A 13,032-nucleotide genomic window follows, 5' to 3' on the forward strand; every position below is an offset into this window, starting at 1 on the left:
CTGGCTGTCCTGGAACTCACTTTGTAGACCAGGATGGCCTCGAACTCAGAAATCCACCTGCCTCTGCCTCCCAAGTGCTGGGATTAAAGGCATGCGCCACCACACCCGGCTGATTAAACATTTTATATATACACACACACACACATATTTAAACTACGTGTATATTTGTAATTGGAATTGTGTGCCAAAGTGTGGTGTTCTCAGGGGGCAGAAGAGGGTGCCGGTTTCCCTGGAGCTGGAACTACAAGGAGTGATAAATCACCCAACATGGTGCTGGGACCTGAACTCTGATCCTCTGGAAGAGCAGCAAGAGCTCTTAACCACTGAGCCATCTCTCTAGCTCCAAGGGTAAAACTTTTCAAAATCTCCTAAAAAAATTATATATATATACACATATATATATATATATATATATATATATATATATGAGGTTGGCTTAAGGGTGACAGGCAAGCAAGAAAGCAGAGGAGAAGGTTGCTCTAAGTCAGAGTACATGAAGGTGACATCACAAAATGCATATTCATACAAAGGTACTAGATGTAAAAGCAAGTGACTCACTACAAGCCAGGAAAAATATTCGCATGTGATGTGTATATAAGCACACACTATATACATCCTATAGGCAGCCACCTCGTAAACAACCTGTCTAGGAAACTGGCCACTTACACCACCTCCACTCCTCAGGACCCTGGTCTCCCGGCAGGCATCCTGTGGCCTCTCTCCTCTGCCAGCCCTCACTTCTCTCTGTAGGTAGGCCAGGCTGTTCAAGAATGGGTTATATCATGCCCCACCCCTTCTTAAAGGAAGGTATCCATTCAGGAGAATTGGCTGGGATGGAATTGTGTGGTAAAGGGTGACTGCTGGAAGATCCGTGGATATTTAAAAAATAGTTATCAGTTGAGTGCAGTGGTTTCTGGCTGGTGAGAGAACCCGGCCTGTTTGTGGTGATAACGTGTCGGTGGGGTGGGGATGTCTCTTCCTTTCTATTCCCATCCTTTGAGATGTCTCACTGAATTCTTTAGTCTCCATCTCTAAAAACTTTTTTTCCTGGCAATCCTGGTCTTAAGCATACAGGATAGCATACAGAAAAGACACCTACTTTCCTTTACTGAAGACCCAGGTAAATGGCTGATCTGCAAGGCTTTTCAAGTTTGGGTTCTTTTGCTATATAGCTGGTGTGGAAACTATCCAATGTGTACAGCGACTGCATGTTCAATAGGCTCGTCTACTTCAAAGTGGAACTGTGCAGAAGTTATGGACTCAACCAGGTCTGAACTCCTGCAGAGTACACCAGAGGTAAGTGCTCCTACCGTACCGCGGAGAACTTTCAAACTCTGGAGGCAAAGGCTGTTTTATTTCTTGGCTATGTGTGAACACCTGGTTGTTTGTGAAGAGAGGGGAATGGACATACTGTGAGTCATGAGATAGCCACGGAGCTGGAATTTGAACCCTGGCGTCCTGACTCTGTGCCCAGCAATTCTGCTTCTCCATTCTGAGCCTTTGGTAGCCTGTATACTGGTTTATGTCGCTCTGAGAGGTCTGAAGGACAGGAGAGACAGCTTGGCTAGAAAGACAAATCAGCAATTCCCTGGCGTTCTAGGACAATTTCTATTCCTGGCTACTTTCCCCGCCCCCTGGTGGTTAACGTAACTGGAACCCCAGCTCCGCCCCAAGGAGGGGCCAGGCCCCTCCTCCGGACAAGTTTTAAACCAAATTCTGTTTTCCGGGATTGGCTAAACTTCAAAACAAAGGGGAGGAGAGATACTTGCAGTAGGCATCGTCCAAACCTTAGGCAGCTGGCTGCTTTATGGGTCCTGGACACGTGTCTGGCCACTGCGGTGCCTGGGGCTGCTAAAACCAACCCCCGGATTGTGCCACCCAAGTAATAAAGCAGTGACTATATTGCAAGGGTGGCATAATCATCGTCACAATAACAGCTCTAATTATACTATAACTACCATCTGCCTCCGCCCTAGCTTTTGCCCTGACTCACTCGACAGCACTCCAGCCGTCGGGAAAGAAACTGAGGCAGAGGTGGAGCCAGCAGGCTGTCAGATCCAACCTCCCCGATTTTTAACTTGTTGTCTGGGATCAGCGCCGAGAGGTCAAATCCAGTTCAATTCTGATATAAGAATTCCCTTCACCTCCGGTTACTGTCCCTAATCTCAGGCCACAAAGCCTTCCTACTGCCCCTAGAAGAGAAGCCGCTGGCAGTACGGGAAATTGGGTGCCGACTACAACTCCCCTTAGTCTTTGCGCTCAAGGCGCGCTTGCAGCCCTCGCCCCCGAAGCCACCTGTGGCTCTCGCATAGCGATGCCTCTTGGGAATTGTAGTTCGAACTCTCATTCTTTAGCACTAAATCTCATAGCTGCGGACTCAGTATCCCTTGATGCCCTGCGGCTTTTTCTGACGCGACTAGGACAGGGAAGGCAGGGGCGTGGCCTACAGTGGGCCATACCCCGCTCTCCTCCGGCTGGCCCGACGCGGCGGTGGCAGTAGGGGCGGCAGCAGTGGCGGGGGGGAGGGGTCGGGCGGGGGGCTGGTGGCAGCGGCGGATGGACTCGCGGGTATCGGAGCTGTTCGGCGGCTGCTGCCGGCCCGGAGGAGGCCCGGCCATGGGTGGAAACCTCAAAGCTCGGGGGGCCGGCGGTAGCAGCAGTTGCGGGGGCCCAAAGGGGAAGAAGAAGAACGGAAGGAACAGAGGAGGTAAAGCCAACAACCCTCCGTACCTGCCCCCAGAGGTGAGCACCTGAAAAGTGGCGGAGCCATGGGGAACTACTCTTCCGGTCCCCGAGACTCCAAGGAGGCGGGAGAGAGAAAATGAATCCCCCTTTCCGGTGTCAAGACCCAAGGGAGGAAGGACCGGGGAAGAGAACCCCTCCTCCTGTTCCAAGACCCCTACAAAGCGGGATCGTCAAGACTGGACGATCCTTTTCAGTGTCAGGACCTCGGGAAGGGACTGCCCCTTTCACCTCCATAACCTTTGGATTAGTGGGAACCGGGGATCCTTTCCTCTTGAGAAGAGCAGAGGATGTCTGAACCCCTACTTACTCTGGGAGTGGGGAAGGAACACTGTACTGGGAAAAGAGGACAGGCAGAGTAACCAACGCTTTTCTAAACTTAATCCACAGGGAGAAGGGGAGTAGCCGGGACAAGAGCAATGTGTTCCTTCCCTATTCTTCAGTACCCACACACATTAAACCAGAGAACAGTTAGACGTAGCCCTCTGCCCTTTCCTTGTCCTGTGGGGCTGTGGACACAGAGAAGAGTCCGCATGAACCCGCTCTGGGAGTCCTCAAGGCAGAGAAGACTATTTTCCTTCCTCTTAAAATAGGAGAACCCAGTCGGGAGCTAGTGGGCTCGCCTTTAAATCCCATCACTCTGGAGAGATGGCTCAGCGATTAAGAGCACTGTCTGTTCTTCCAAAGGACCCCCAGTTCCAATTCCCAGCACCCACATAGCTGCTCACAACGGTCTGCAACTCCAGTTCCAGGAAATCTGATGCCCTCACACACATACATGCAGGCAGAACACCAATGCACATAAAATAAAAATAATGTAAAAAAAAAAAAAATCCCATCACTTGGGAGTCAGAGGCAGGGGGATCTCTGAGTTCAAGGCCAGCCTGGTCTACAGAGCAAGTTACAGGATAGCCGTGGCTCCACAGAGAAACCTTGTTTTGAAAAACAAAGATGGGAGAACCCAAGGTGGGAAGAGCTTCAATGGGTGATTATGACTTTAAGTATGCACCAGAGTGATACAGGTTGCTGCTCCTGCTCCGAGAACTCTGATTCCGTAGGTGAGAGATGGGCCTGATCGTTTGGCATTTCTTACAAGCTAATGTTGTGGTCTTAGCACCACAATGGTCTTTGAGAACCATTGGCCAAGATGATCTTTCTACCATCTTTATAGTCAGCTATCCTAATTATTCACCTTCAGCAGAAAGAGTAGAAAGGTGTCTTTGTGGATGGGAAAAGAGCTCCTACGCATTCCATGGTGTGGTTGACAGTATGGATAAAGATACCTCTAAGGACTTAAAGACAGCATGATGACCAAGAGGGAAACGGAAAAATAAAATGGCCAGAGAGGAGGAGCGCAGAAACGCAGGCAGGCAGACCGTATAAGTCAAGCTCATACATAACCTTTTGTCCAGGGGGTGGAGGGTGGAGGGTGGCGCAGGGCAGGTGTGTGTGGCACACAGCCCTAATGGTGGCTGTTGTTCAAAGAGGTTATGTGATGGCTTCCTGGTTTCACCTCACTGAGGCATGAAAAGGGCGTAAAAAGCCACAGTGAGTTCACTTTATGGAGTCTGCCCCTAAGGTTTCCTGGTTTGTTTGGGTAAGTCCCAACTTGGGACTTCTGTTCTTCTCTTACCTGGGCCTCTTATCTCAGGGGCGTTTGTAGTGACCAGTGCTGAGTTCATACTTTGGCTCCGTTCCAGAGCCTGTAGCCTCTTACACTTGATGGCATCAGCTGAGAGGGAGGGGCCAGAAGGAAGTAGTGTCTACCAGATGGATGTCAAAAGAAAGGCTTCAATATCCTGAACACAGAAAAAGAAACCAAAACCAAATACCCCAGCCCGAGCAGCCGTTGGAGGCTGTGGCGGGTGGGGGCAGAGAGGTGAGCTTGTATCTAGGAAGATCAGTGCTGAAGACTTGGGACCCTGATCTTAGATAAACGGGTGGTTTGCTGTGTCCTTCCAGGCCTTTCCTCAGAGGCCACACACGGGAGCTTAGCATCTGTCTTCCACTTCTTCTTGGCGGATGCCAGCACTGGCAGGTGCCAGTTGGGCTTTCTTCCTGCTTTCTGTGCCTGAGGTCATTGGGAATTGAGGGGAAGTAGGGATGGGGGTCTGGACAGGATATGGTAACTGCTTCCTGTTTCTTTTCAGGCTGAAGATGGAAACATCGAATATAAAGTGAGTCTTGCGTTGGGGAGGAGAAGGGAATGGAGTTGCCCTTGTCAGTGGGAGGTGATCTCTCTGATAGCTCTCCAACTTGATGATGTGGCTTCATGCTGCATGGTATCATGGCGAGCTCTCCGAGGTCACTGTGTAAGGAAAGAATCACTGCTAGAGTGGTCAGGGGAAGGATTTGTTTGTTTGATATATTTTTAAGATTTTTAATTTTTTTTTTCTTCTGGGTTTTTGAGACAGGCTTTCTCGGTAGTCTTGGCTGTCTTGAAACTCACTCCTTGGACCCGGCTGGCTTCAAACTCAGAAATCCTCCTGCCTCTGCCTCCCAAGTGCTGGGATTAAAGGCACGTGCCCCTCCACCACCACCCCACCCCCCCGCCAGGTGAAAAGTTTTAATTTTTTTTTTTTTTTTTTTGGTTTTTCAAGACAGGGTTTCTCTGTGTAGCCCTGGCTGTCCTGGCACTCACTTTGTAGACCAGGCTGGCCTCGACCTCAGAAATCCACCGGCCTCTGCCTCCCGAGTGCTGGGATTAAAGGCGTGCGCCACCACGCCCAGCTAGTTTTAATTTTTAAGTATGTGCTTCTGAGTACAGGTACCCTCAGAGGCCAGAGTAGGGTGTCAGATTTCCCTGAAGCTGACATTTAAGGAGGTTGTCAGCTGTCTGACCTAAGTGCTGGGAACCAGCCTTGGGTCCTCTGAGAGAGCACTATGGATTCTTAACAAATGGTGGAGCCACCTCTCCGTCCCCCGGGGTTTTAAGTGGACCGAGTTGCTGGCTATTACAGCAGGACAGGGAGGGGTCACACTTGAGGTTTGGGGGAGACAGCCGTGATTTCTTTGCCTCATGACACCACATCTGTCCTTAGCTGAAGCTGGTGAACCCATCTCAGTACCGCTTTGAGCACTTGGTGACACAAATGAAGTGGCGGCTCCAGGAAGGACGCGGTGAGGCTGTCTACCAGATTGGGGTAGAGGACAATGGGCTGCTGGTGGGGCTGGCTGAAGAGGAGATGCGGGCTTCCCTCAAGACCCTGCACCGGATGGCAGAGAAGTATGCGCCCTCCTCCCCCTGCCCCGACTTTAGGGAGGACCCACGCACACCCAGCCAGCCAGGTCCGGAGGAACTTGGGGGGTGGGGGCGGGGGGGGCTCCTTCTGTCTTGATTCCTTGACAAAGAGCCAAAATGAGTCACCTTGTTGCTCTCATTTCCTCACTGTGTCTGGGCTTCCCACTCCCCTTGATCGAAGATGCTTGTTTCAAAAGAGGTGGAGGCAGCAGAATGGCGGGCGTAGATTTCGAGGTGGTATGACGTGCACTGAGTTGTCAGGAGCCCCGTGGTCCAGAGCTAGGCTGGATTAGGGCGCATTTATGTGAAATATGGCAGCTGTGTCTTCTCTGTGACAGGGTTGGGGCAGACATCACTGTTCTTCGGGAGCGAGAGGTGGATTATGACAGTGACGTGCCCCGGAAGATCACTGAGGTGCTAGTACGAAAGGTCCCTGACAACCAACAGGTGAGCCCCTGAAAACACCTCAAGGTTCCTCTCTCCCAGTGAAGGCTCTGTGGTGTTAGGCTTTTCATTGGCCCAGGGTCCTGAGCGTGTGGTTCAGGGCCCATCAGCACCTTTAACCTTCAGTGAGAGGTGAAATAGTGGGGACCTCACCTCTGACAATTGCTTCCCAGTTCCTAGATCTCCGTGTGGCCGTCCTAGGGAATGTGGACTCAGGGAAGTCAACCTTGCTTGGAGTCCTGACCCAAGGAGAGCTGGACAACGGGCGGGGCCGGGCCCGGCTCAACCTTTTCCGCCACCTGCATGAGATTCAGTCTGGCCGAACCTCCAGCATCAGCTTTGAGATCCTGGGCTTTAACAGCAAGGGAGAGGTGCATGGGCTCAACGGGACTCAGTGGGCTCTGACTCTTGAGGATGGATGGGCTGGGAGAGGCGAAGGATAGGCTGGGGGCAGGGTGTGGTAACCTGTGGAGAAGTCTGAGGGCATTGTGAACATCTCTCTCTCTCTCTAAAAAAACCAAGCGAGATCCACAGAGTGAAATAGAAAATGGGCTAAAGGTTATGAGACAGGGACTTACCCTGGTGACTCCTGAAGGGGTGGGGAGTGCACAGGGACACTGAGAGCCCTGGCCCCGGGCTAGGTGGTGAATTACAGCGACTCACGGACTGCAGAAGAGATCTGTGAGAGCAGCTCCAAGATGATCACCTTCATTGACCTGGCGGGCCACCATAAATACCTGCACACCACCATCTTTGGCCTCACCTCCTACTGCCCCGACTGTGCCCTGCTCCTCGTCAGTGCCAACACTGGAATCGGTAGGAGACACTGAGCAGAGGGGCGGGGCAACGGGAGGAGCTGACTCTCTCCTGCCCTGAGCCCCCTCAGAGCTGGGAGCAGCACCAACCCTTCCTTTTCCTTTCCCAAATTCTCTCTCCTGCCACCTGCCTCCTCCCCCGAGGCAGCCGGCACCACACGGGAACACCTGGGGCTGGCCTTGGCCCTGAAAGTGCCCTTCTTCATCGTGGTCAGTAAAGTGGACCTGTGTGCTAAGACCACAGTGGAGAGGACAGTACGCCAGCTGGAGCGGGTCCTCAAGCAGCCTGGCTGCCACAAGGTCCCCATGCTGGTCACCTCTGAGGATGATGCTGTCACTGCTGCCCAGCAGTTTGCCCAGTCACCCAAGTGAGCCTGCCTCTCTCCCTTAAAGCCTTGGTGGACAGGGAAGGCTGCCTGGGGTCCAGGAGCATAGTGTTCCACCTCCATGGCCAGGTCATTGTCATTCAGTTCGCTGGCTTCTTCCAGAGATTGTGGGATTGTGGGAGGGAGCTAACCTGGAGCTTTGTTGATGTCTGGAACCTTCGAGACACTAGCCGTCCACATTCCTGGCTTGCTCACAGTCAGAAAGGGGCTCTGCTCATTTTTTTCGTGGGTGGGCGGGCCTCTGGCTACTGCTTCCTGTCAAGAGTATTTTCATCCATGCATCTGTCTCTCCACAGTGTCACCCCTATATTTACACTGTCCAGTGTGTCTGGAGAGAGCCTGGACCTTCTTAAAGTCTTCCTGAATATCCTGCCGCCGCTCACCAACAGCAAGGAGCAGGAGGAGCTCATGCAACAGTTGACAGAGTTCCAGGTGGCTGGGCCAACAAACAGAAGGCGGGCGGGATAGGGGCTGTGGGGGGGGAGTGGGGGCGGGTGGGATGGAGGCCGGTGGGGGTTGGGGGGGCTGGCCCAGTTCTGACAAAGCCTGAGCATAGTTACAAAGCTTGGGCCTCCAAGCTGGTGGCAGGACACTGACAGTTTTCTTTGGCTCTAGGTGGATGAAATCTACACAGTCCCAGAGGTGGGGACTGTGGTTGGAGGAACACTGTCCAGGTGACTGCCTCGTCACTCGCTTCCCACTCTGTCCAGCCCTCACTTGTTCCTGAAGACCTCTTGCATGAAGGAGCCCCTGGGGTTGGACGGTGCTAATCCACAGGATGTGCCTGTTTGCAGATTAGCTTTCGCACTCAGAGCCGGAGGAAGCCCAGGACTCCTGGCTTACAGAGGGGAGATGGGTACTGCTGCTTTAGGGGGCTCTCCAAGGCCCCTAGAACAGATGTGTCATGGGCTCTAGGAAGACACTGCATTCAGCTAGCATCTCAAAGCAGGGAAATGAAGAGACTCTTAATGAACCATAGGGTGAACCCTAAGGGTAAAACTGTCCCTTTAGGGACCTGGTGTTAGCCAAGCCACAGGTATACCTCTGCCAGCCATTACTGCTGGCCCTCAGAATCCGAATGCTAGGCTGGAAAAGGCAGTCACCTCCCTACTTCCTAGCTGGAATGTAGGGTTCCTTTGCCCTGCCTAATTCAAGGGACTTAAGCCCAGAAGGGCAGGAGTGTTTTGAGTGACTTTGGCAAAGAAGTCAGAGGGAGCTATACTGACACTGCCACCTGCTGTCTGGGCTGCAGTGGGATCTGCCGCGAGGGGGACCAGCTGGTGGTAGGCCCGACAGATGATGGCTGTTTCTTGGAGCTGAGGGTATGCAGTATTCAGCGCAACCGCTCTGCGTGTCGTGTTCTTCGAGCTGGTCAGGCTGCTACACTAGCCCTTGGAGACTTTGACCGTGCATTGCTTCGCAAGGTGAGATGGACAAATGGGTTGGAGAGGGAACCGAGGTGTCTAGAAGACTGTCTACTGAGTGAGAAGCATCTATCTGTCTCACAAGATGCAGAAATTCAAGGAAATACAGTCTCTAACTTAGGAGTGTAGGCCTGGCTATATAGACTACTGAAAGAGCGTAGGATGCTCAGAACACAGGTCCTTAAATTCCCACGGTGCCCTCCTCTTGGAGGCCTTTCTTAGGAGGTGTGGAGGAGGGAAGGGGATTCAGGAACGCTGAAGGGTCTGGAGTGGCTGGAAAGGGTCTAATGGCAGGTGTGCCTTTGTGAACCTTGGACTGCTCCTTCCCAGGGCATGGTGATGGTGAGTCCTGAGATGAATCCCACCATCTGCTCAGTGTTCGAGGCAGAGATAGTCCTACTGTTCCATGCCACCACCTTTCGGCGGGGATTCCAGGTGACAGTACATGTGGGCAACGTACGTCAAACAGCAGTGGTGGAAAAGATCCACGCAAAGGTGAGAGGGACCCAGCCGGGTCCCACTTCTTCAGGGAAGTCTGTATTCTGACTCCATCCAAGGAGGGAAGCCTAACACCAGACCTGGCTGAGAGTCCCTGGTCACATAACGGGAGCAAAGGCTCCTTCCTGTAGGGTGGGGAGCAGCCTACCTGGGGCCTGCACAGATTGAGTCCAGGCTGGCAGAGAATGATGGGATGGGAGGCTCACACACAGGTAGAGTCCAGGCTGGCAGAGAATGATGGGATGGGAGGCACCTGCCTGGGCCGTGACCACTTTTCTCCTGAAGGACAAGCTGCGGACAGGGGAGAAGGCAGTGGTACGTTTCCGTTTCCTGAAACACCCAGAATACCTGAAGGTGGGCGCCAAACTGCTGTTCCGGGAGGGTGTGACCAAGGGCATCGGTCATGTCACGGATGTACAAGCCATCACAGCAGGAGAGGCCCAGGCCACCATGGGCTTCTGAGTCATCCAAACAGCTCTACTGCTGTCCTACAATACATGAGGTGACTTCCGGCCATGCTGCCCACTGTTGGCGGCTCTGTGTGTTAATAGGCTAGGGAGAGGAGTGTCTGCTGCCGCTTGCTTCCGGCCACGTTCCTGGAGAGGTGTCAAGTTTGGTATGGCCAGGGAGGGGCAGTCCTGTGGGAGAAGATGGTTCAGGGCAGTGCTCAGCAGCTGTGTGCTCCCCTGGTTGGGTCATTAACCCTGCAGCTGCATGGTCTTGTCTGCTGGAGGGAGCAGAACATAGCCATCTTGGCCCACTATCAGGACCAGGCATGACTCACCAGTGTCATCTCTGCACTTCAGGAATTGTCAACAACTGGGGTGGCCCTTGTCAGCACTTCTTTTTTTATACCTCCTCTCAAGGCCACGTAAGTTACCTAGCTCTACCTGACTGTGGATAAAAGACAGTGCTCTAGCCATCTGGTGGACCCAGGGACTGAAGCAATGGCACAGAGACCAAGACAGACTGTGCTCCTATCCTGGGTTGAGTCCCGATGCATATTCCTGCTTCATTTCCTTCTCTCAAGGGCCGCTTCCCCAGACCCTCCTGTTATAAGCCTCACTTGGTGCTATTTGTGGTGCTGGCTCAGGCGTGGGGCTGCTCAGGCTTGGCACACCAAAGGCCAGCTGCATGTCAGTTTCTCTCCTTCCAGTTATGTTGGCTTCCGTGCTTTCTCAGATTGTGTGGTAGCCATAGGACCTGACCCAGTTTGTGCCTCCTGGGATCCTCATCCCCAATCCTGCTCTTACGTAAAACTTTTTCTTGTTTTAGTAATTTGTAGTGATCACCCCTTCCCTCTGTTGCTGGGACCCAGGAGGAGAGGGGAAGTCCTGTTTCCTGTCCTAGGCGTGGATGCCCACCTTGCCCTTTGTTAGCATCCTGGGTTCCCATGAACTCAGGGATTTGTTGGAAGATTCTCTGCATAATAGATATATATATATATGTATATATATTTAAATACACACATATATTGTACAGAATAAAAATGTTTTATTGGACACTCTGTGCTTATTCTTAAGACACAGGTTCAACCTCCAAGGCTAGATTCCTGGCAGGATTAGAAGCAAGTCACACCCTTCCATTGACCTCTGAATAATCGGGAAAGGAGTCATCTATCATCTCATTGGCTGTTCTTGTCCCCTCCCCCATAGGCTCAGTGTTGGATCATAGGAGCCATATCATGTGTGTTGTGATTTGTTTTGCATCATTCTTTGAGCAGAGTATAAAGTAAAAAGGGCTTTTCGGCTCAAATAGCTAGCCATTGTACGTACCACGTTGTGTGCCTGTCAGCGGCAAGTGAGCGAACTCTCTCTTCAGAGTACCAGAGGTGGGTGGTCACGTAGCCCTCACATTTCTCATTTATAGCCTAGATTCTTGAGGTATCAAGGGCCACTTTAGCTAGTCCTCAGTCCCTCCTAGTTGTGTTCAGACTATCAGACATTTTGGAATCCAGGGCATTGTATGTGCTAGCCAGATACCAGACTGAGCTCTAGTCCCAGGCTTTCCGACTATCCCACATTAAACAGGGCCTATGCTAATGTCTACTGCAGAAGTAAGGACTCTGAGTATTAGTCCTAGCAAAACAAATGACACACGTGGCCCAAGTCTACATAGCATTTGGCCTGCAGAGCCTTTTTTGAGGTGGGCGTCTCTAGCTGACCATGACCTTCAGCTCCGGTCATTTGTACCTCTCAAATGCTGGGGTGGCAAGCATGGCTCATGGCTGCTTTAATACCATACATACTAAGGCCGGATCTAGGCCTTTCTGAATCTTAGGTACCAACCAATGAGCTATCTTTCCAAACCCTATTTTTGTACTTTGACATAGGCTCTTGGCTATGTAGCCTTAACTCAGTGGTCCTCCCACCTCAGCCTCTCCTTTAGTTAGGATTAGAGGTATGTGCCACCACTATCTGGTATGGTTTAAAAAAAGTTTTTATTAAAGGTGCACCTTTTGTTTTTTAAGATTTATTTTATATATATGAGTACACTACTGCTCTCTTCAGACACCAGAAGAGGGCATTGGATCCCATTACAGACGGTTGTGAGCCACCATATGGTTGCTGGGAATTCAACTCAGGACCTCTGTGGAAGAGCAGTCAGTGCTCTTAACCACTGAGCCATCCTCCAGCCCTAAAGGTGCACGTTTAATCCCATCACTTGAAGCAGAGGCAGGCAGATCTCTGTGAACTCAAGGCCAGTCTGGTCTACAAAGCCAGTTCCAGGACCGTGAGGACACAGAGAAACCCCATCCTGAGAATACCACTGGCTTAATTATTAAGAAGCTTGTGGGTAAAACTTTTATTAGGAGCTCTGAGCACTGAGGAAAGCGAGGTCATCTTGTAGCACAATGCTACTTTCTCAGCACTGTTTAGAGCACTAATCCCATAGACTGTACAATAGGGCAGCTCTGCCCAATGAACAAGGCATACTGTTAACTCTGCCCTCTACTGGTCCACAAGCCATCCTCCACCTGACTCCTCCAACTTATCTCGAAGGTGTCTAAGTCTAAGACACCTGAGTTTCTGCTACAGTGCTTCTGCCTTTGGATTCAAGGTCTCATTGTATTACCCAAGCTGGCCTGGAATTTAATTCCATATCCACCTGCCACCATCTCCAGAATTCTAGGATTACCACGGTCACATCCTGGCTTGTTACGTTTCTCTTTGTAAAAGTCACGCTAGGCAAGTACTCTCCCACTGGGTTACATCCTAATCTGTGTCTCTCATGTAGCCCAGGTTGTCTCACCAAGGATGATTTCAACTCCAGACTGATTCCCCTTTCGAGACCCTCTAAACTGTTGGGATTACAAACGTGTACCAAAGCACTTAAGAACATGATTACTTTACAACTCCTACAATTAAGAGAGGTAAGTGAAGGCCGGGCGTGGTGGCACACGCCTTTAATCCCAGCACTCGGGAGGCAGAGGCAGGTGGATTTCTGAGTTCAAGGCCAGCCTGGTCTACAAAGTGAGTTCC

At 51.6% G+C, this 13,032-nt stretch overlaps 1 protein-coding gene across 3 annotated transcripts; it reads left to right on the plus strand.

Moving 5' to 3' along the window:
- Positions 1–1,234: 1,234 nt before the first annotated feature.
- On the plus strand, positions 1,235–11,054 carry Gtpbp2 (GTP binding protein 2). 3 transcript variants are annotated; one of them, XM_029471513.1, is made up of 12 exons: positions 1,235–1,296; positions 4,893–4,919; positions 5,784–5,968; positions 6,322–6,430; positions 6,601–6,798; positions 7,069–7,243; positions 7,391–7,610; positions 7,925–8,060; positions 8,244–8,302; positions 8,881–9,052; positions 9,383–9,547; positions 9,836–11,054. In XM_029471513.1, exons 1-12 carry the CDS (start codon positions 1,255–1,257, stop codon positions 10,010–10,012), a joined length of 1,665 nt encoding a protein of 554 aa, XP_029327373.1. In that variant the 5' UTR covers positions 1,235–1,254; the 3' UTR covers positions 10,013–11,054. The 3 variants fall into 3 exon arrangements, with proteins under 3 accessions (XP_029327373.1, XP_021042113.1, XP_021042116.1); XM_021186454.1 differs by lacking the exon at positions 1,235–1,296 and adding an exon at positions 2,454–2,742; XM_021186457.2 differs by lacking the exon at positions 1,235–1,296 and adding an exon at positions 3,635–4,621.
- The last annotated feature ends 1,978 nt before the right edge of the window (positions 11,055–13,032 follow it).

The sequence above is a fragment of the Mus caroli genome, chromosome 17 (assembly GCF_900094665.2).
Source record: "Mus caroli chromosome 17, CAROLI_EIJ_v1.1, whole genome shotgun sequence".
NCBI lineage: Eukaryota > Metazoa > Chordata > Mammalia > Rodentia > Muridae > Mus > Mus caroli.

Coding starts and splice junctions, on each gene's coding strand:
- Gtpbp2 (XM_021186454.1), top strand. CDS start 2,557: ATGGACTCGCGGGTATCGGAGCTGTTCGGCGGCTGCTGCCGGCCCGGA. Junction 6,799..7,068: donor GCTTTAACAGCAAGGGAGAG/GTGCATGGGCTC, acceptor GCCCCGGGCTAG/GTGGTGAATTACAGCGACTC. Junction 9,053..9,382: donor ACCGTGCATTGCTTCGCAAG/GTGAGATGGACA, acceptor GCTCCTTCCCAG/GGCATGGTGATGGTGAGTCC.